The sequence below is a fragment of the Barbus barbus genome (genome assembly GCF_936440315.1).
Source record: "Barbus barbus genome assembly, chromosome: 1".
In the NCBI taxonomy this organism is placed as follows: domain Eukaryota; kingdom Metazoa; phylum Chordata; class Actinopteri; order Cypriniformes; family Cyprinidae; genus Barbus; species Barbus barbus.
In genome coordinates this window covers 17,647,176-17,670,696 of record NC_136729.1, presented here as the reverse complement: position 1 = coordinate 17,670,696, position 23,521 = coordinate 17,647,176, and the positions used below count along the sequence as shown (strand labels likewise).

Genomic DNA, 23,521 nt, shown 5'->3' with positions numbered 1-23,521 from the left:
GAGCCACCTCCTTCGAGAGCTCCGCTATGCACCCTCAGTGGTATGTGGCTGAACAGGGACAGCACATTAGCTTAATGGGCGGACAAATGACTCCTCCGTCGTCATAGCCATGTGCCTGGACAGTTAATCCAAAGGTTTCATCACTTTGGTTCAATGCGCTCAAGCTGACACGCCGCCACTCTCAACAGCCGAATGGATCATTTCAATTAAAGCCAAAAATACCAGTAATGACTCCAACAGTGATTAAGTAAAGATGTGTTTAAGGCTTAAACTGTTCCATACATCAGATGAGTATGGGTAGAGTGCAGATGTTTGAGATGCCAATTTACTCTGCTGAGATCTTTCTAATGGCATCATTTCCTGTCTCAGAGCTATTATTTTAAATGCATATAGTTTTCTCTAGTTCTAAGTTTCTGTTTATGCCTTTATTTTAGCCCTTTGTATAACACATCAAGCATGTTTACCTGGACTTCAAAAAATTAAATTTTAGTCAGACTAAAGTAATTTTTTTTCAATGTCATGTAAACACTTTACCCTTATGAAACTGCAGTTTCACTTTTGCATTCTTCAAAAATAATATTTATTATGGAAGTAAAATACTTTAAAAGAACATACTTAGGTTCAAACTGAATGTAATGTTTTAGACACTTAACTGCATTGAAATGAAAATATATCATAATTTAAATTTGCATTAATTGTAATTAGTTGAAATTGAGTGTGCGTTTTTTTTTGTTTTTTTTTTTACTTATTTAAGTAGGGATTACATTTACAGTATATCAATTACAATCAGAGCATTTTTTAGCAGCAAGCATTTTTTAGCAGCAAGCACACTGGTGAACACAGGGATAAAAAGTACCCCATGTGTACAATGAAATATACTGCTGTATTTTTGATGTTGTGGGCCTATATTTCTGTTGGAGGTCCTGGACATCTTGGTTAGACACATGGCATCATGGATTCTATCAAATACCAACAGATAAAAAATCAATAAGTGACTGACTCTGTTAGAAATCTTAGAATGGGCCATGTTTGGATCTTCCAACCGTACAATAATCCAAACACAAACCTCAAAAACAACACAAAAATGGGTCACTTAGCACAAAACCAAGAGTCTGCTATGGTCATTCCAGTCCTCTGACCTGACCCTGTAGAAAATGAGTGAGGTGAACTGAAGAGAAGAAGCACAGTCATGGAGCTGTGAATCTGAAGGATCTGGAGTGATTCTGGATGAAGGAATGGTCTCTGATCTCTTGTCAGGTGTTCTCTAACCTCATCAGGCATTACAGGATACATTTTTGAGCTGTTAAACTGTTTCAAAAAGTATTGAATAAAAGGGTGCTGTTAATTTTAAATTGTTATTATCCAATGAAAGGTCAGATTTTTGTGAATTTTTAAAATAAAAGATCAAAAGGTTAAACAATGCAGATTAATTTTCACAGCCTTATTTGATCATATTTACCAAGGGTGCCAATATTTTTGTCCATGACTGTATTTGACCCCCTTTGCAAAACACGACTTAGTACTTGGAGGCAAAACCCTTGTTGGCAATCACAGAGGACAGACGTTTCTTGTAGTTAGCCACCAGGTTTGCACACATCTCAGGAGGGATTTTGTCCCACTGCTCTTTGCAGATCCTCTCCAAGTCATTAAGGTTTCGAGGCTGACGTTTGGCAACTCAAACCTTCAGCTCCCTCCACAGATTTTCTATGGGATTAATGTCTGGAGACTGGTTAGGCCACTCCAGGACCTTAATGTGCTTCTTCTTGAGCCACTCCTTTGTTGCCTTGGCCGTGTATTTTGGGTAATTGTCATGCTGGAATACCCATCCATTTTCAATGTCCTGGTTGGCTTCAATGCCCTGTCCATCGTCCCTTTGAGGCGGTGCAGTTGTCCTGTCCCCTTAGCAGAAAAACACGCCCAAAGCATAATGTTTCTACCTTCATGTTTGACGGTGGGGATGGTGTTCTTGGGGTTATAGGCAGCATTCCTCCTCCTCCAAACGAGTTGAGTTGATGCCATAGAGCTTGATTTTAGTCTCATCTGACCACAACACTTTGACCCAGTTCTCCTCTGAATCATTGGCAAACTTCAGACAGGCCTGTACATGTGCTTTCTTGAGCAGGGGGACCTTGCGGGCGCTGCAGGATTTCAGTCCTGCACGGCGTAATGTGTTACCAATTGTTTTCTTGTTGTCTATGGTGCCAGCTGCCTTGAGATCATTGACGTGTAGTTCTGGGCTGATTCCTCACTGCTCTCATGATCACAGAAACTCCACGAGGTCAGATCTTGCATGGAGACCCAGACTGAGGGAGATTGGCAGTTATTTTATGTTTCTTCCATTTGCGAATAATCGCACCAACTGTTGTTACCTTCTCACCAAGCTGCTTGGTGATGGTCTTGTAGCCCATTCCAGCCTTGTGTAGGTCTACAATCTTGTCCCTGACATCCTTGGACAGCTCTTTGGTCTTGGCCATGGTGGAGAGCTTGGAATCTGATTGATTGCTTTTGTGGACAAGTTGTCTTTTATACAGGTAACAAACTGAGATTACTAATCTCAGCTCCTTACCTGTATAAAAGACCCCTGGGAGCCAGAAATCTTGCTGATTGATAGGGGATCAAATACTTATTTGACTCATTAAAATGCAAATCAATTTATAACTTTTTTAAATGCATTTAAAAAAAATGTTTTTTGTTGTTGTTATTCTGTCTCTCACTGTTCAAATAAACCTACCATTAAAATTATAGACTGATCATTTCATTGCCAGTGGGCAAACGTACACAATCAGCAGGGGATCAAATAATTTTTCCCCCACTGTAGCTCTCCTGAGGTCAGCATGCATAATTCAACAAATACATTACACATAACTACTCCCTAGCACATACTTTGGTCCTTATTGTCTCTAAATTCACAAAACTGAGCTTGAATGTGTTGCAGGTGTCAGCACTAATAGTCACATAGGACCTCAAGTTCAATCACAGCTGCTTACTTCCTTTTGCCAGTTCCTGCTTTTGAAAAGATTCTCCTAAGCCCATCATTCACTTTTCCTATGTCATTTTCTGTGTATATGTTAATACCATGGTAGGCAAGAGGGCAGGAACTCTATGAGAGCGGGAAACCAGATGACCTGTTGAGAGTCTGAGGTGTTAAGCCGTTATAATGTATTTCATCATCAGCTCCATGAGCTCAAGCTGAGCCAATAATGGCCTAATGTATGTCTCTGTAATCAATAAGGTTTGCTGTAGAGACTAGAAGAGAGAGATAAATCATGTTGTACTGTGCAGAAAGTCATTACATGTTAAATATATTATGACAGATTGATGTCATAACTTTCATAAAATGCCATGAAGTGCAGTATAATTTTTCAGTAACACTTTACAGTAGGGTTAAATTCAGAAGCATTAATCTATTTTTACAGCCTTTATTAATCAGGGTTAATGTGGATTTATAAATACACTATTGATAATTGTTCATTTATGTTCATTTATAAGGAATGATGAACAGTCAGCCCGTCGTTATTGCAGAAAAGTTCAACAAGAGTTAGTTATATAAAAATGTAATACACACACACACACACACACACACACATGCCTAGATGTATGAATATTCATTACAATGCTCAAAATAAAACAAACGCTGCAATATTTCAGCAACACTAATACTGAAATGTAACCTAGATTATTAAATGTGTAAAAGTATTGTTCATTGTAAGTTCACGATTCCTAATGAATGAATGTTAGTGAACTGAATCTTATTACTAAGTCTTACGATTTATTATAAAATGCTTCTTGAATTTGTTTTCAGTTTTCTTTAAGGAATTAGAAGTGGTTATACTGAAGAAACCAGGAGGAAAGTAAGTGGGAGAACAAGCTGGAGCTGTCAAAGTTTGAGCTGAAAGCACAAGATAAGCAAAGACACTTCTGACACTGAGAAGAGCCTTTGCCGTGAAGTGCTTTTATACGGTCTGTCTGGGTATCACGTTTGTGATTATTTTTGGGACGTAATGAGGAGAAAAAGGGAGAGAATACGAGAGAGGGGGTATTTTAAGCAGATGATGAATATAACATCAATGGGAACTGTATCATCTTTGTGAAATGACTATCTGCGGAAATTTACTGCTTGCAAACCTGTCAAAATATGAGTAGGGCACCGTGCGGGGGCTTTTGAAAAAGATGCTCTTGAGGGAACAAAGCATTATTAATGTTCAAAGAATGTCCTGTAACTAATGAATGTCCAGGATTATGTTTGGCCATTAAAGGTACTTCAAGAACTGTCTGTGGTGACATATTTCTCTTCCTGAAGAGGGTCAAAAGAAAAAAAATGTCTGAGGAAAAAAAACTTCCACCCTTTAAGTCCTGCAGAGCAAGTCACTTTGTGTGTCATCTCTCTTCCTGCCTCTGAAATTCACAATGCTTATCAAAGCATGATGAGACATGAGATCAGCGGGGGGCGCCAAATGACCTGTCACTTTCACAGGGTTCCTCCCTCTCCTGAAGATCCACACAGAACGAATCTGATATTGAACAGGGCACCGTTCATGTGAGCGACACCATCTGTCTGTGAAGAGGTCCCATGCTGCATGTGAAATCTGATGAGAGGAAACAAAGGGAAGGGAAAGAAAAAAGGCAACTAAGGGCAAAATTAATTTTCAATGGTAAAGAAGCAAGAGGAGTATAAGGAAAGTTTCCTCTGTCTCTTGCTCTGCTTTATATTACTCTAAACTGTGACACCTGTAAAAGACAGCATTACCAACTCGAGGCGATGAGCGATTGCCAACTCATGATACATTTCAACAATTGTCACGGTCCTGTGCACAATTATGTTTCGTTTAACATTGGCACCAAACAGAAAAGCACAGGAAGACAAACATCCCGTTGAAATGCAGTTAAAGCGCCCGATAAACTCCACGCCCGCTGAATCACTCCTCAGGCCATAACAAGGAGGTGTTTCTCCACATTCCGCTCATTTGAATTCTGGCAAAGTGTTATGCTAGAAACAGGCAATTTGAGGTCAAAGGTTATGATACTGACTAAAACAAAGGACAACGCAGTGAAAGAAGTCAAATTAAAAGCAAATTAAATCTAATTATTTCATTTTAATACAGTCGGTTTTCCACAGCTTAAGATCATTATGGGCTTGGACAGCATCCCCTTCCTCATTAGAAAAATATGTTTGCCTTTTGAGGAGATGAAGCTCCGGTTTTCATGACAGAGGAATTGTGGGGAGAATGCTTATGTAAATAAACAAATTAGGAGGTGCACAAACAGACGCGCGCACACATGAACTTGTAGTCTATAAAGCCAGGCTGCAGACTAGCAAAATCAACATGTAGCTCCAATCAGAAACACCAGGGCTCCCAGCACTCAAGGTTGTCTTGGCACGCAGACAACATTACAGCACATAAACAAGACTATGAGTCCATATCAAGGCCCTGTAATTGTTATGAGCTGGGCTGAGAAGAACTGGCTTGTTTTTACTGCATGCTTTTTACTTCTGTTGTACGACCAAAGGCCCGGTGAGCAAATCTTTACAAGTCGTGCTGGAGTCGTATAATATAAGAGAATCTGGCCATTGGGAAATAAATAAATAAATAAATCTAGAACAAAATGACACAACCCAGATCTAGTCAAGTCCAAAGTATGTTTTTCACCCTCGACGGTTTGCCTCTTTCGTACCTGCAACATTGTAAAGTAGGCAATGACAATATTTGACATGTCGCCTATTGTATTTCGTGACCCTTTAAATGAAGTTAGCACTCTCCATTTGTAACTTCTGGCAGTATTCCCTGAGTAGCTGCTAATTCACACTCCTGGTGCTTGTCAATTGGTGCATTCAGAAATGAGAAAGCATGATTTCACTTGAATAGCATGGAAATAATTAAAAACAGCATTACACTGCATTCATCGGCAGACAGCTTGAGACTGACCTCATGTACACATGTAGACAGATAGAGAGGCTCATTGCTTGGTGGTGGTACTCGGATGCCTGGTAACCCAAATTGATTTTCCTTGGCTTGCTAAAGAACCAGAAACTCGCACAATATGCAAGAACATCTATGCAAAATCCCACCCAAGAGATGCATTAAACCGCTGAAGAAACTGTACCGAGTAACTCTACGCTCGCAGTACCGCTGATGGATGGAAAAGGGAACGGAGGCTTTGAGTAATACAGGCAGGGGAAGAAAAAAAAAAGTTGGACAAAAGCACATTGTTGTTGTTACATTAATCTGGATACAAGAATGCGATTTTTCCTCATTATGATCACACGCTGCTGGGCAAGCGGCTCCATTTTCTTCCCCCACCGTTCCCTGGCAGCTCGAAGCATCCCTGCTGAGGCGGCTTCCTCACCGTGATGAGTTTTTGACAGGCTTTACAGCCGTGCCAGGCCAGACAGTGGCTGAGCAGAATACTGGCAGTTTTTTGGCGGGTATTAATCTCCCCATCTCTCTTGCTCTGTGCTTTTGAGACGGACCAGCTATCACATAATTGTTATGCAAATTTCTTAGAGCAACAGTTTGTTTAAGCACGTGTGGACTATTATTTGAAACGATACAATTTTCCCTCAGATCTGATAGAGTTCTGGAGGATTGTCTAGAGAACAAACATTATCTTCTGCAGGTGTAAACCCCACTCTGGCAGATATTATATAGCTCTGAACTAAACACACATCTACAGTTTCAGGATACATGTGTATAAAATTACCCGTTACACTTTTAAGATGATTTAGCTAGTGAAAGAAATGGCAAAAAGCTGAAGCCACAAATGGCAACAAAATGATGCTGTATCATCTCAATTAGCTCACATCAATAAATTGCACTAAATACCAATATAAGAAATATCTGATGGTTGAGAATAATTGCACTAAAAACCTCTTCAGACAAAAAACAATAAGTATAAATGACTGAAATATAGGGTTTTGTTCAGCATGTGAAACACAAAAGCACTGCTGCCATCTGCTGTCTGTTCAAGAACAATTTTGGCTTTATCCTGACGGGATACAAGTAAAATAAAAAGTGGCTAAATAACCAGGCTTCTAGTTTCACCTTAATCAATGTCATGCATCCTGCAATGTGAAAATTTCTCTCATCATTTAATCACCTTCATGTTGTTCCAACTTCCAGACTTTCTTCTGCAGCAGCAGCACAACAAAAAATATTAAAACAGATTAGGTAAATGATAACAGAATTTTAATTTAAACATTTTTTTAATTAAAATAAAAGTTTTAAACTGAGATAAGTGGAGGATGCATGACAGGGGAAGCATGACTACCTAGCCACTTTGTATGCTGTACTCAATTTTTATTGAACAAGGTACGATAGCAGAATCACAGTATTTAATCTTCAATCAGTAGTTACTTACCGAACCCCGGTTTCACAGACAAGGCTTAAGCCTAGTCCTAGACTAAAATGCAAGTCTTAGCTGTTTCAACTGAAATAAACGTGCACTGACTGATCTTAAAATATATCAGTGCCTTTGTTTTGTCTCAAGATGCACCCCAGTAATGTTTTTTTCTAAGCATGTTTATAAAAAGTACTTAAATGTCCTAATTGAACTTTGGCCTAATCATGTCTTAGTCTAAACCCCGTCTGTGAAACCGGGCCTTAGAGGGCTACAGTTAAGGTTCATCTCCCTTGCAGAATCTGCAAAATGTTAATTATTTTACCAAAATAAGAGGGATCATACAAAATGCATGTTATTGTTTATTTAGTACTGACCTGAAAAATATATTTCACATAAAATGTTTACATATAGTCCACAACATAAAATAAGTTGAATTAAAAAAAAAACCCTGTTCAAAAGTTTACATCCACTTGATTCTTAATAGTGTTGTTACCTGAATGAACCACAGCTGTGTTTTTTGTTTAGTGACAGTTGTTTGAGTCCCTTGTTTGTCCTGAACAGTTCAACTGCCTGCTGTTCTTCTGAAATTGTTTTGTGTATTTAAACCCTTTCCAACAATGACTGTATAATTTTGAGAGGCATCTTTTCACACTGAGGACAACTGAGGGACTCATATGCATCTATTACAGAAGGATCAAACGCTCACTGATGCTCCATAATGAAAAAGGATGCATTAAGAGTCAGGGGGTGTATGTAAAAAAAAAAAAAACAAAGTATGACAATATGGTAATCACTGAATACCATGGTGTATGTCAAAGTACTATGGAATTACTATCTGAAACAATCTAGGGTTGTCAGTAAGGCAAGTAATAAAGAGAGCAGAGATAAGCCTTCTCACTCCTTTTTTGTGCACTTAGATATTCCTGTCGTTGCACTTATTCACATGGACTTGAGGGAGCAGATGTGGGGTCGTCGTGTCTTTCCTGATCATATGACACATTTCTGGAAGACATCAGGAATTTTATAAACAGTGTTTCTTCAACAGCACCCTCATTTACAACATTTCCATTTAATCCAGACATCTCTAAAGCCAACAGCCAATATTGAGGTTTCTCATTCAAGCACTGACACACCCTCTCCTTTCTTCATTAGCAACCACAGTATCATAATCACACTCGAACCAAAGATTTGAAAGCAAATGTATTGATTAAAAACTGAATCATTTTCATTGTCTTAATTAGCCTATTTCCTGTAGTAAAAATAAGATGACTTCTTGGGAAATTCACTGGTTTGCAACTAAGCACTGTACAATTATTTCTATCAAAACCAGACAAATCTGAACTACAGAACTACACAATGACATGGTTGAATGTATGTAATCTAAACTAAACTATTAGAGCAGTGGTTCTCAACCAGGGGGCCAGGGCCCACTAGGGGGGCCCTCGACAAACTTTCATTTTAAACTTAAATAAGTCTATAACTTAAAATATTATAAAACAAAAACATTAAAAAAAATAGAGATATACAACATTAAACTGAATATTTAAGTTTGTTTTACAACCCGAATTCCAGAAATGTTGGGACGTTTTTTAAATTTGAATAAAATGAAAACTAAAAGAGTTTCAAATCACATGAGCCAATATTTTATTCACAACAGAACATAGAGATCATAACCAATTTTTAAACGGAAAAATTTTACACTTTTATCCACTAAATGAGCTCATTTCTAATTTGATGCCTGGCCTGCTACAGGTCTCAAAAAAGACACGGGGGCAACAAAGGGCTGAAAATTCAAGAAATTTTGAAAAGATTCAGCTGGGAGAGCATCTAGCAACTTATTAAGTTAATCGACATCAAGTCTGTAACATGATTAGCTATAAAAGGGATGTCTAGAGAGGCAGAGTCTCTCAGAAGCAAAGATGGGCAGAGGCTCTCCAATCTGTGAAAGAGTGCGTAAAAAAATTGTGGAATACTTTAAAAACAACGTTACTATCTATATGTGGAAGCTATATGTGAACATGGTCCAGAAGTGCCGTCGTGTCCTGTGGGCCAAGGCTCATTTAAAATGGACTGTTTCAAAGTGGAAAGGTTTTCTATGGTCAGATGAGTCCAAATTTGACATTCTTTTTGGAAATCTCGGACGCCGTGTCCTCCGGACTAAAGAGGAAGGAGACCTTCCAGTGTGTTATCAGCGTTCAGTTCAAAAGCCAGCATCTCTGATGGTATGGGGGTGCATAAGTGCATGCGGTATGGGCAGCTTGCATGTTTTGGAAGGCACTATGAATGCTGAGAGGTATATAAAGGTTTTAGAGCAACATATGCTCCCCTCCAGATGACGTGTATTTCAGCAGGACAATGCAGATGATGGGTGTGGGGGTATGTGGAAAGCAAAAACTGCAGCAAAATACTATTTAAAGACACTGTCGGGACGCATGCTTGAGACCAACTGAAGCATATCTATGTACTCACGAGCGGATCAGATCTGCTTGGGAATCTAGTGTGTAATTGATAACAGTCTTTTTTCCTCTGTATGCAAGGTAGACTTAATTAATACCACATAGAGATTCTTTCTGGACAAGTCTGACATATCACGAGACGTCTGGATAAGGCACTCTGGAATTCATCACACTCGGTGTCTAAACACTAACCTGCCAGATGTGTTAGGATCTTTTTTTGAGGCAGCAGTTCCCATCAACGGATAGAAGCAATTACTAGAGGTTATCACAGGTCATCAACTGCAGAGAGGCGTAGATTTGGATTTCCTCCCTCTTCAAGCTCCCTTTTCTCCATTTAAATATAAAAGTTCTTGAATAATATGTAAATAAACTAAGTTGTTTACATCCTGAGAGGTCAAAAGAGTGAATTTTAAGAATTGTTATTAGCGCTCATGGCTTTGGAAATTGCATGTACCATATGTCATGACTCATGTCTGTCTATCTGTTGCCATCCCAGAATGCATTGCCACTTCATGCAGTAACATGATCTAAATAAAATCCAGATGTACTCCACCAATTGGTCTAATTCCTTCAAGCCTCAATATTTCACATTATATATATATTAATCATCTGAGGCATGTCAGATTTCTGCACTGATAACAAAATCCCTTCCTTCAAACGACAGCTGACTCATTCCAATCAAACCAGTGGGGCGCTTATCAAAACAATGCTGCGAAAAGGGAGGGAGACAGACATTTCCCGGGCTGTTGCACTCAAGTGACAAAACATTAAGTGCTTCCACCTTTAGTTTATAAAACTGCGGTTTCTGTTATCTGATTCAAAGAACCAATTACAAGCTTTAGAGGTAAATTCAGAGGGTTTTTTAAATAAACACTAAGAAAGGTCATACAAAAATATTCTATTACCATCTTCAGAATAACACACGATCTACACCCTTAAAGTTACAGTTGATAAAAGCTTCGAATTATATTATTCTATACAAGTCAACAGGTGTGGACCTGCCAAGGTATCAGGTTTTTTGGCATTAGCTTGCCAAGATAATCTGTTACTGTTGGACAGTAACATTTCCACATGCAAAAACAGTTGGTTTTCACACAATAACTCTTAACTTGATTCAACCTGCTGTTATTTATCTTCAATGGCAGAATCAAAGACATTGTCAGCGCAGTTCATGAAGAGCCCTTCTCTTGTCCTCAGGCTGAAAGCCTCTCTCCAGGGTCCTGAAGCATGGGCTCTAGGCCTAAAGCTGGTCCAGGGCAAGGGGCCAAACCTTTCAACAAGCCAGTGCCCTCTCTGTAGGGCCCCACGATCAGTCCTCCTCTGAGGAAAGCTGGGCCCCATCATCATGCATCCCTCTGTAGGCTGCCAGTGGGCCTCCTTCTAGGTTGTTACTCTCCATCTTGAAACTCAGACCATCTGCCAGCTTCTGGGCAGCTTGTTTGGCCTGCAACTCCTGAAATTAACAGTATACACAATAACATAAATGTACTACTTCCTGTATACAGAAAGAGGCAGAAAAACCCACACACAAGTGGCAAACAAGCATAGGTTTTATACTCTCTGCTGAGTGTATTCAAGTAGTATTTCCTCTCAACATCTAAATAGTTGAAGCTTTTGTGGGATAGAATGTCATTTATCACTTTGATCATTCAAATCTCAGTTTCTATTGGTCTGCTTTCAGCAAGACATCTTCAACCTACCAGGTGTTTTCTGGTCTGCTCTTGCAGAAGGGCTGCTGACTCCTCTAATGACAGCAGCTGGGCAGGACTGTGGTGCAGGGGTGGAAGGTAGGCTGCAGTGATGTCATGCAGGTGTTTTCGTTCTCGTTGTCTTCTGGCCTCAGCAGTAAGTGGTGTGGTGCTGCCAGAGGACTGACTAGGTGATGAAGACTCGGATTTTACAGCTAACCTAAATAAAACACAGACACTGTTACTCAAAGTGACTTACAGAGCATTTAAATTATGCACTATAAGTTATTGTATTTACGGTGACTTTTGATTCCAAATGCTTTCCAAAGACTTTGGTTCATCTTCAAAACACAAACTAATGAAGCCTGAGAGGTTTCTAACCCACCATTGAAAGTCCAGGTAACCAGAGCTTAGCAGATCCAAAAAGGTAAATTGAATCCATGAATAAAATGTTTTAATCCAAGTTCTCTGAAGAAATATAATCACTTATATAAACAGTAGAACAAACCTTGTTGGTTCTTGTGCATCATGCATACACGTTTGATCTTTCATGTTTACCATCTGTATTGTGCTCTGTGTATCGATCATTGTTTCAGTGTAAGTGTTTTTAAGACCTGCACAAATAAAATTAACACCATATAAGCGGGATAGGGCTATGTCTATGGTAAGTTTTTTTATAGCCTTAAATTTAAAGCAACTAAATTTTTGACTTTTTAAGGACCCACAGAAACCCTGTTGTTTAGATGTAAATAAAAGCCTAAATTAAAACTCATCATATGAAGGAATCCTATCTCCTCACAAGACCTGGATTAAACCACTTGATTCATACAGATTCATTTTACAATGCTTTTTAAAAGACATTTTTGATCTTCCAACAATGACAAAAATGTAATTATTGTGTGAACTGTCCCTTTAATGTATTATATTTCATCTTATTTTGAAAGAAAACACAAAGCTATGCAATGACAGTGTTGCTCCACTCACTGGTTTGGTTTGAATCTGGGCTTCCTCGAATTCACACTTTTCTCTGTCTTCTCCAGAATTTCAATGTAATGTGGTTTCTTCTGTTGCTGATTACCCTGAAAGGGCTTACTAGGAGACAGAGTTTTTATGGTGTCTTGGAGGGAGCCATTAATACTTTCATTAAGACTTACTCTTCCAATCGCCTCCACAAGCTCTGTGTCTTTCATCAGTGAGGCTGCTGCATTCCCACCGGCTGTTTCTAGTGTTTCAGCAGCCTCTGGCTGGGATGCCAAAGACTCCTCTTGGCCCAACAGACCACCATTTCCCTGTATGTTAGCCGCATCGATATTGACATTGGCTTTGTTTCTGCCATGGGATGGGATAATCATGTCCAAATTGGATTCTAAATGCTTATCTGTGCTTCGCTTGGCAAAGGCATGCTGATATTTAGCCTGAAACTCTGTCCGGACAGAGATTAAAATTGCTTGTTTTCTCTCCTCCTCATCCAGATGTGCAAGTGCAAGGTGTACTTTCTCCACAAAGCCAGCAATCTTCTTTCCCTTATCTGGAAGACTCTGAAGAAATCTCCTGAAGAAATCATAAAAATTTAACTATTGATTGTTCACTTCAACAAGGTATCAAATTCATTTGTATTACAAATAATTGGGTCTTTTTGCGTTTAATTATAAAATGGCCCAACTGTGTGACACCGACAGGACGCACTGATCTAATAATAAAAAGATGCCAACGGATTTGGAAAGATCCAGAATATTTCATCATCATAATAATCTAGTCAGAAATCCTAATTTAGCTATATATATACACACACACACGCACATCATGAATTATATATTCAGGCCAAATGAAATGAAAAGTATAAAAAAAAACACTTACTTGTTAGACAGTAAATTTTCTTGTCGTGACAGTATCTCCAAGAGCTGGTCTTTACTCTTGCTGCTCAGATCACCCACTTCCCCTTGACGCGCTGTCCACGCCGCCGACATGATCAAACCTGTGTGAAAACACACCAGGATAACCTCACACTGGCACCTTCACACTGCAAGTCTTCATGACTGATCATACAGGACGTCAGAAACTCACTTATACCGCCATGTGTCAAAATAAGCAAAGACAATGAAGTAAGCGACGATAAGACCACACCAGATTTGTCACATTCATTACATAATAAAAGACCCAAAGCAAAAACTGTCAATCGGAGCTCTAAATTTGGTCATTGTCGACAAGTTTTTGTCAAATAAAATTGTGTTATTTTCTGATTCAGAAAATGCTTACAATAAAACTAGTTTGGCGTCCGTGTTTTATTGTTAAAATCGTCGTTTTCATATATATTCATGAGAGACAAGACAAGGCAAAGCACGAAAGGGCTAGTTATTGTGGCTGTGTGAATGGCAAAACAAAGCTTTGAAAGAACTGTAACAACAAAGAAAGAGCCGCTATCCATCGCACTGGCGGCATCTGCTGGTCAAGTACATGCTCTCTCTCTCTCTCTCTCTCTCTCTCTCTCTCTCTCTCTAGTTATTTACAATGTTAAACTTTTAAATTAAGTACAATTTGCGTTTAAAACGAATATTCCCAGAATACAAAAAACATTCAAGTGATGCTGGAATACAAAAATATATTTACAAATGAAATAAGGATAATAAATATCAGAAAATAAAGACACATTCCCTAACATATTAGTCTCATTTCTTATTTAAATACATTTTTATCGCTGGATAAAATTAAGTATATACAAAAGTAAATATAAGAATGTACAAAACACCTGTTTTTTATTTCTGAAATCAAGAACATATAGAACAAGTAAGTTAGTAGTAGACGCCGAAATCACATTCAAATAATTTCTCCATTAATACCTCCATATGACGTAATGCGTTCACTTGGAAACGCGCTGCTGTATTCCGATAGTGCTGTCGTAAAGCTTCCGAATCGACTAGGGTCTCCAGCCATCATAAGTAACGTTACAGGGGGTAACGCCTGGTTGAGCTTTGCGCTCCGGTGACAACAAAAGAGCAATCATGACGCGTGAGTAATGAGTATTCATTTTGTTGACATGGTCTCAGCTTCTACTATTATTAATGAAAGTACGTTACTTTAGTAGAAAGCGAAATACAGAAGCGGTACGATACAAGGCTAACTAGCTAGCTGCTAGCTAGCTTATTCTGTCTAGAGTCCACGAAATGAAATCACAAGATTAACCTGCTAAACAAGGCTAATGTTGGTTTATGGTGACATTAGTGATTATTAATTATTTATTATATACACTAAAACACGGAAACGTTTTCTAGATGTTGTGTAAAAGTTAGTTTATGTGTGAAAAGTTGACAGACGTTTCACATTAGCAAACTTAAATTATATTGTCAATAATACTTCAATAGTAATTCCATGGGGCGAAATGTTTCAGAAGATCAGGAAGTTGTTTATTTTGTGACACTGTGGATAGTTTTTGTGCGGATGTTATTGTTATGAAAGCTCTCTGGCGCCCTCATTGCCACGTCGCTTCACTGCTACACGTGTCTGTGTTGATAATGCTGTACACCGATTAAGGTTTACATGTTAAACGGTACAGCATCAACGTGCCTTACTTTAAAAATACACTTCCAGATACTTACCAGATTTCCCAGTTGCAGTCTGAAGGTTTTAAACAGATTGTTTTTATGTTGTTCATTCTTGTTCCATCCTGTCTGCAATCTCTGTCAAATTGAAGGCAGTAAAGTATGAATTAAGAGTGTTGCTGGTACTGCAGGGGGAAATCAGCGTGAACTTGCCCGTCAGAAGAATGCTAAGAAGCAAACCGATCATTCCAAAGGGAAGAGAAATGAGGATGGCCTCTCAGCAGCTGCCCGTAAGCAAAGGTACAACACCTAAAGATAATAACAACTAACAGATGCATTAAATTGCAAAGTGCATCATACTGAATGTGAATGTTTTTTCTTTTTGTATTTCAGAGATGCTGAAATCATGCAGCAAAAGCAAAAAAAGGCTAATGAGAAGGGGGACCCTAAAGGCAAATAACCAGTGGATGACGCATTGACCGACATGGCATCCTGATATTTTTTCTTTTGTCAAGAGAGACTATCTGTCATTGTGTAGATGTGGAGACTTTGATTCTTTAATGTTTCAACCCAAACTCCGTAATGTGCTTGAAAGGGCATATCAACTATACAGTACATAAAGATTTGTGTTCAGCTATGGAGGAGAGATTTTTTATGTTAAAATAATCAGAGCGAGTCTCAAAAATGTCTGGACTGGCATTGTAATCTTGTATTTTTGTATGAAGTGCCCTTCTTAATAAAATGTACATTTTAATTCACACCTAGCAATTAAACTGTTATCCTTATAACCTGTGTATTATGATTAAGTGTTTTTAACCATTCACAACTTTTTTTTTTTAATACAGAATAAGCTGTAGTGTTCAGATATGGTTTGAGGACAAATTTCTACAAACCACAACCCATTTACCATATAATTGCTAAAGCAGTTACAATGTGATTGACAGTATTCAAAATATTCAGTGTACTGATGTGTGAAGTAAAGAAATATTTTCCATATTAAAAATAACAGGTATGTTTTATTGATTTAGTCATTTAGCAGATGCTTTTATCCAAAGTGACTTACAAATGATATATATAGCAATAATATACATTATTGTGCGCTGTCTGTCACGCCCACTGGAGTCTCGTTAGTTAGGCACGCCCACATGCGCTGATAGCTCTGAAGTGAACTAACCCTGAAACAGAACCTACTCTGGAGCAGGTTATCTTAAGAGAGCAAGTTGCTATGGTTACTTACATAACCTGAAAGTTACCTCTGTTTTTGGAACCGACAGTTGTACCATGAAGCCGGTGTTCTGTCGATTTTTCCTACCTTATCAGATTTTCCTACCGTAGCGCAAAATTACAGCTATATCTATCGATCCATCCTACCTCATCAAAAAATCCTACTGCGGGTTTCTGCTTCGCGCCTGTGACTATGTGAAATAATTAAGTGTAACTTTGCTGTAGATTCTTATTAGGCAATGATGTAGTCTATTTACACCGCCAAGAACATAATCAGATTGTGCTACCGCTATAGAATAAACAGGTAGGATGTTTTTACAGCTCAAAATACCTCGTCAGATTGTGCTACCACTATAGAATAAACAGGTAGGATGTTTTTACAGCATAAAATACCTCGTCAGATTGTGCTACCACTATAGAATAAACAGGTAGGATGTTTTTACAGCTCAAAATACCTCGTCAGATTGTGCTACCACTATAGAATAAACAGGTAGGATGTTTTAACAGCATAAAATACCTCGTCAGATTGTGCTACCACTATAGAATAAACAGGTAGGATGATTTTACAGCATAAAATACCTCGTCAGATTGTGCTACCACTATAGAATAAACAGGTAGGATGATTTTACAGCATAAAATACCTCGTCAGATTGTGCTACCACTATAGAATAAACAGGTAGGATGTTTTTACAGCATAAAATACCTCGTCAGATTGTGCTACCACTATAGAATAAACAGGTAGGATGTTTTTACAGCATAAAATACCTCGTCAGATTGTGCTACCACTATAGAATAAACAGGTAGGATGATTTTACAGCTCAAAATACCTCGTCAGATTGTGCTACCACTATAGAATAAACAGGTAGGATGATTTTACAGCATAAAATACCTCGTCAGATTGTGCTACCACTATAGAATAAACAGGTAGGATGTTTTTACAGCATAAAATACCTCGTCAGATTGTGCTACCACTATAGAATAAACAGGTAGGATGTTTTTACAGCATAAAATACCTCGTCAGATTGTGCTACCACTATAGAATAAACAGGTAGGATGTTTTTACAGCATAAAATACCTCGTCAGATTGTGCTACCACTATAGAATAAACAGGTAGGATGTTTTTACAGCATAAAATACCTCGTCAGATTGTGCTACCACTATAGAATAAACAGGTAGGATGATTTTACAGCTCAAAATACCTCGTCAGATTGTGCTACCACTATAGAATAAACAGGTAGGATGATTTTACAGCATAAAATACCTCGTCAGATTGTGCTACCACTATAGAATAAACAGGTAGGATGTTTTTACAGCATAAAATACCTCGTCAGATTGTGCTACCACTATAGAATAAACAGGTAGGATGTTTTTACAGCATAAAATACCTCGTCAGATTGTGCTACCACTATAGAATAAACAGGTAGGATGTTTTTACAGCATAAAATACCTCGTCAGATTGTGCTACCACTATAGAATAAACAGGTAGGATGTTTTTACAGCATAAAATACCTCGTCAGATTGTGCTACCACTATAGAATAAACAGGTAGGATGTTTTTACAGCATAAAATACCTCGTCAGATTGTGCTACCACTATAGAATAAACAGGTAGGATGATTTTACAGCTCAAAATACCTCGTCAGATTGTGCTACCACTATAGAATAAACAGGTAGGATGATTTTACAGCATAAAATACCTCGTCAGATTGTGCTACCACTATAGAATAAACAGGTAGGATGTTTTTACAGCATAAAATACCTCGTCAGATTGTGCTACCACTATAGAATAAACAGGTAGGATGTTTTTACAGCATAAAATACCTCGTCAGATTGTGCTACCACTATAGAATAAACAGGTAGGATGTTTTTACAGCTCAAAATACCTCGTCAGATTGTGCTACCACTATAGAATAAACAGGTAGGATGTTTTTACAGCTCAAAATACCTCGTCAGATTGTGCTACCACTATAGAATAAACAGGTAGGATGATTTTTGTTTTTAAATCTATAGTTCCTGGACAGATGTTACAAACTCACCCTAAAATCAGATGATAATATAAATTTGAATTTTATTGAATATAAATTTGAAAGATTAGTTATTGAGATTATGTATAATAACGCAGAACAATATGAAAAAGATGAAAAAGTGAAATAAATTCATTAAGTCATGAATTCATTTTAAAAGTTTAAAATCATACACCACAGAGGCACATAATACAAAATATGAAAAACAACAGCTATTATTAATAGGAATATGAACTAAATAAGACCACATAGTGCTGCAGAATGATTCGATTCAAGTCATACAGGGAAATACTCTCATAAACTCTTTTAAATAATTAATTTGTTCCCCACACATTTTTTACACAAACACATTTAGGCTATTCTTTTTGAATTTGCAACATTCAAAATGTGCCCATCTATTGCAGCTCTCACACTGTACCTGAAAATAAAATTGATGAATATATTAGTAAATTTGTATATCTAAAATATAAAAATATATAAAACTTATATTAAATATTAATATATAAAAGTATAAATATTTCAAACTTTGCAATTAATATTATTTGGTTTTCATTTAAAGAGCAAAACATTTTTTTAAAAGGACAATTAATTACACACACTGAAAAAAACAACAACAACAAAAAAAACAGTAGTTTCATGTTGTTTGTATACCATTTCAATCATGCTTTTGTTAGGATCGTTTTCCAGCATGCTGCAAACCACACAGTACTCCTCCGCATTACCTATAAACAAATTTGTTAACATTAAATTGTTACATATGAATTAATTGGGCGATCATGTCATAATGCACTACGTCAGTATACACACCATGAAAAATACAATCTCAGATGTGTTCTGAAATGAAAATAAATCACTCTTGCATTATGCAACAACTGCACAAAGCTGATGTACATGGTTCTAAAAAAATATATATATATATCTGAAAGTATGTAAAAAGAAATTAGTATTCCTAATTGAGTAGACATTCTATACATACCTGTTGTTTTTCAATGAGGTATGCATCAATTACCTATATTAAGAAAGAGATGCATGAATATAAATAAACTTTTTTTGTGAACAAACAACAACAACAACATCTTTATCAGTTGGTTGACTGTTAAAATTCCTTTGTGTTCAGCAGAACAAAGACATTCATACAGGTTTGGAACTACTTGATTGTAAGTAAATGGTGACAGAACTGTTTCATTTTTGGGTGAACTATCCCTTTAACTTAACAAGTTGAGTGCGATAGATTGCCTTATTTTTTATTTATTTATTTTTTTGTTAGGTCAACTTTTTGCGTTTGTTTGTTTGTATTATTTTTATTTTTTGTACAGTGTAACTATAACGGAGTAGGTCTATTTTACATCAAATAATTTTGAAATGGTTCACTAATCAGATTATCATATAGCCCGACTAATCATATAGCCTTACTTTTCAATGAAAAATGATAACAAAGATGATCCCTCGTGCTAGCTGGCAACGTAATGTGACATTAAACAGTTCTCATTACTGCTAGCTGTCTTGGTATAATAAAACTAACAGAAATAATCAAAAACTTACCTTACATTAAGAAATCCACGCGCGAGTAGTAAAAAAATATGGGCGTGTTGTTCAGCGTGACAAAAATGACGCAATAGCGATGTGCGCATGCGCTGTAAGCCCTGGTAGGACAATCTGACGGGTAGGATAGAATGTCAGGACACCGGATTAGGCGGCTAGCCAGCTATGTTTCAGCTTAGTTTCCGCCAATCCTGGGTTTTAGGTACTATGAAAGTAGCTCGGCTTTAATCGGTGTTCGTTGCCATGGTATCTTACGCTGCACGGCTAACCTGCTCCGTAGTGATGCGCGGGTCGTCTCGTAACCCGCGGACCCCGCGGGTAACCCGCGGGTCGGGTTGGGGCGGGTAAAGAAATTGTCACTTTATTTGCGGGGCGGGTTGGGGCGGGTCATTAAAAAAAAAAAAAAAAAAAAATCCATGTATGTTGCGTGCAATTCCCTATAGCCTATATTAAATATTTGGGAATATCTATTTTCATGTTTTATTAAGTTCTTTGATAAGGTTACGTCACGTGACAAGTCACGAAAGCGCCAAGCAGCTACCGCTGCCAGTCACAACAAAAACAAAGAAATAAAAGTGAATATGGAAGACGAGGTGCGGGAGAAATTGAGGTCGGGAATTTACATATTTACGCGGGTGCTGGGCGGGGCGGGTTGTAAAAATATATACAGTGGTGCGGGGCGGGCTGGGGCGGGCCAAATAATTTCATAAAAGCGGGACCCGCGGGTTGGAAAAATACCCGACCCGCGCATCACTACTGCTCCGGGGCAGGTTATGCTTTATTGCTTTTTCGCAATAAAGCCACTCCTCCAGTTTCTCTTACTCCAAATTAAAGGACGCTACATAAAACATTTTTAAAGATAAAATCATGTGATTTTTAGACATGATTATTTTTTATTATTTATATAATTAGTAAAATTATATAAATAATAATCCATTATTAATCCATTACACAAGACAGCTTAATTTAATAGTAATTATTAAGCTTTTATTTTAAATTAATATAAAGATAGATAATATGCAATATAAATACGTTTTAGAATCAATAGCTGTAAACATGACTACATATGAGTTTCAATTTATAAGTGTTGTTATATCTATAAATATTATAAACTTTACAAATTTTACTTGCACTTATATGGTAAGATACGTTTTCCTCTTTAATGGATCGATTGTTTCATCTTACTGTGTAAATGTGTTTAAATTCTTCATATTGTTCAATCTTTTAATCTTTGGTAGTGAATTCGCACTGACTCTCTCACGAGAAGTGAATCCCAGTTTCAAGGCATGTGGTTGGCTGCTCATTACTGATGTCACACTTTCATGTGCACGAGCTCCATTAACTCAGGATCAAGCCTGAGTTGACAGAGAAAGTTGATGATCAGCTTCATGGTACCAACAAAGCCGGATTGAACTGGTTTGGTTTTGTCAACTCAAAACTAATCCTGTAACCCAGAGTTTGTTTAGCCACCATCATGGTACAGGCCCCTGGTAAACATACCTGGGTATGTCACATAACCTGTTCCTGGAACACCCCCCTGGATTTAAAACGCATATTCCACCACTGTTAGGTAGGTCTGTGGGTAAGAAGAAACAGAAGCAGGGAGTTTCTTGATAGATTTCACTGAAATAGGTTCCCTGAAGCCACATATCTCTGTACACTCTGTAAACAGCAAAAATGATCCGGCAATTCGCTGAATGCTATTTTTAACTAATCAGATTTTGAGGCGCTATCCTTCAGACGATTATTTTGATTTACTGTGACGTCTTTAGTGGGCGAAACCACTAACAGCAGATTACAATCGTAAAATAAAGCCATATGTTCACATTTTTATTACAGTTTCTAATAAGTTTAGTAATATAAAGGTGATTATTGTAAATGATTGTGTCCAAGTGATTCAGAAAATACAGAATAAATAATTAGAATGTAAATGGTCTTAAATATAATCATCGTGTTGATTAAAGCGTCATACAACCAGGTTTAACATTTAATTAGGCCGTTTCAGTGAAATCGTTTGATTCGTGGGTTATTCAGAGTCAGACCAACAAAAAGATCCGACTCTCAAACGATTCGTTCACTAAACAACAACACTGCAGCTTCTTTAACAAAACAGAGCCAACCTTAGATTCTGTCTAACATGCTAACACGCTTTGGGACAGGTTCTGTTCAACACATGTATCGTTCATGATCGTAAACAGCTGTGAGCAAAGTTACGCAAGCTAATACATCCTCATAGCATGGAGAATCCTGTAGACATGGGAGCCCAAATTGTACAAAGGGCTTTACGCAGGGAAAGAGTTATAAGAGATGAACAAAACCCACTGGCATTCTCTGATGAGCACTTATACGAGAGATACAGGTTTTCGGCGGAGGGAATGTTATATCTTTGTCGGCTTCTTGAGCCCCATATTAAAAACCCGACGCGGCGAAGCCACGCGACCACTGTCCCGCAAATGATTTGTATCGCTTTGCGTTTCTTTGCAGGTGGCACATACCTGTATGAGGTGGGCGATGCCGAGAGGCTCAGCAAAAACACAGTTTGCCGAACTATTCGTAGGGTGGTTACCGCACTCCAGAGATACATACACTTTCATTGTGTTCCCTGGACATTTACCCACCGTGGCCATAAAAGAGGGCGTCTCTAAAATAGCTGGTAAGATGGATTAATACACAATCAATAATGCTCGATAAAAGTTGCTAAACAGATGTTTTGATCATTTGAAAGGATTTCCTAGAGTTATTGGAGCAATAGATTGCATGCACATTCCAATCTCAACACCAACAAAACAAATTGAGGCTGATTATCTTAACAGAAACGCTACTCATAGCCTCAACGTTCAGGTAGGTATATTTCATTTGACTAATATGCATATTTTCATGATAATTTATCACTAACCCATGGTACTCGCCTACCTACTGTGTGTTAATTACAGATGACTTGTGACCATCAGTGTATGATCACAAGTCTAGATGCCAGATGGCCTGGCTCTGTGCTGGACACCCAAATTTTCGAGAAGTCATTGTTATGTCAGCGCTTTGAAGAAGGTATGATAAAATGGGAACTGTAAACAACACTTGAATGGACTGTGACACTTTTCTCTTTTCTGTTCATTGACAGGGTTGTTTGATGGTCTGCTGGTGGGAGACAGAACTTACGCATGTCAGAGCTTTTTGTTGACTCCCTACCCTGACCCTGAGACAAAACCACAAACTGACTTTAACACGGCCCTCAGTCAAACCAGGCTCAAGATAGACATGTCTGTTGCCATTTTAAAGGCACGGTTTAACTGTCTTCGTGACCTAAGAGTGTCACCAGAGCGGGCATCTCAGATCGTAGGAGCCTGTGTTATCCTCCACAACATAGCCACTATAAGGAAGGAGCGGGTGCCAAATGAATATCAACTCCCACCTGATGATATTGAGCCCTTCACGCAGGACCATCCAACTGGTAAAGCTGTCAGAGATGCAATCACAGCAGAATATTTCACCTAGCATTCAGTAAAAGCAAAATGACCAACATGTTTACACATATTCCTTAACTGCCTTTCATATTAAGACAGAAATGTTGCATATTCTAAACAACCTGTGTAAAAACCACTCCACAGGTTGTGAATTCATATGAATTCTTGTCAAATAAAAACTGCAATCAGTTCGAATTCTGCTTCTATTTTCTTTTTTTTTATTATTAAAAAATTAATTACAAATTATACTATTT

The 23,521-nt window shown here is 37.9% G+C and overlaps 2 protein-coding genes and 1 pseudogene across 3 annotated transcripts; 2 read left to right on the top strand and 1 right to left on the bottom strand.

Moving 5' to 3' along the window:
- Positions 1-10,634: 10,634 nt before the first annotated feature.
- On the bottom strand, positions 10,635-13,596 carry LOC306875009 (DNA-directed RNA polymerase II subunit GRINL1A-like). Its single transcript, XM_079425369.1, has 4 exons — positions 13,340-13,596; positions 12,467-13,033; positions 11,495-11,702; positions 10,635-11,247 (listed from the first exon to the last, which is right to left on the bottom strand). Exons 1-4 carry the CDS (start codon positions 13,447-13,449, stop codon positions 11,104-11,106), a joined length of 1,029 nt encoding a protein of 342 aa, XP_079281495.1. The 5' UTR covers positions 13,450-13,596; the 3' UTR covers positions 10,635-11,103.
- A 765-nt stretch (positions 13,597-14,361) lies between these two features.
- serf2b (small EDRK-rich factor 2b) lies at positions 14,362-15,776 on the top strand. The gene is made up of 3 exons (XM_079414978.1): positions 14,362-14,488; positions 15,210-15,318; positions 15,412-15,776. The coding sequence occupies exons 1-3, from the start codon at positions 14,482-14,484 to the stop codon at positions 15,476-15,478; spliced, it is 183 nt and encodes a 60-aa protein (XP_079271104.1). The 5' UTR covers positions 14,362-14,481; the 3' UTR covers positions 15,479-15,776.
- Positions 15,777-22,043: 6,267 nt separating this feature from the next.
- Positions 22,044-23,298, top strand: LOC306869991 (putative nuclease HARBI1; annotated as a pseudogene). The gene is made up of 4 exons: positions 22,044-22,459; positions 22,532-22,647; positions 22,740-22,851; positions 22,925-23,298. The product of its transcript is annotated as a putative nuclease HARBI1 (transcript).
- The last annotated feature ends 223 nt before the right edge of the window (positions 23,299-23,521 follow it).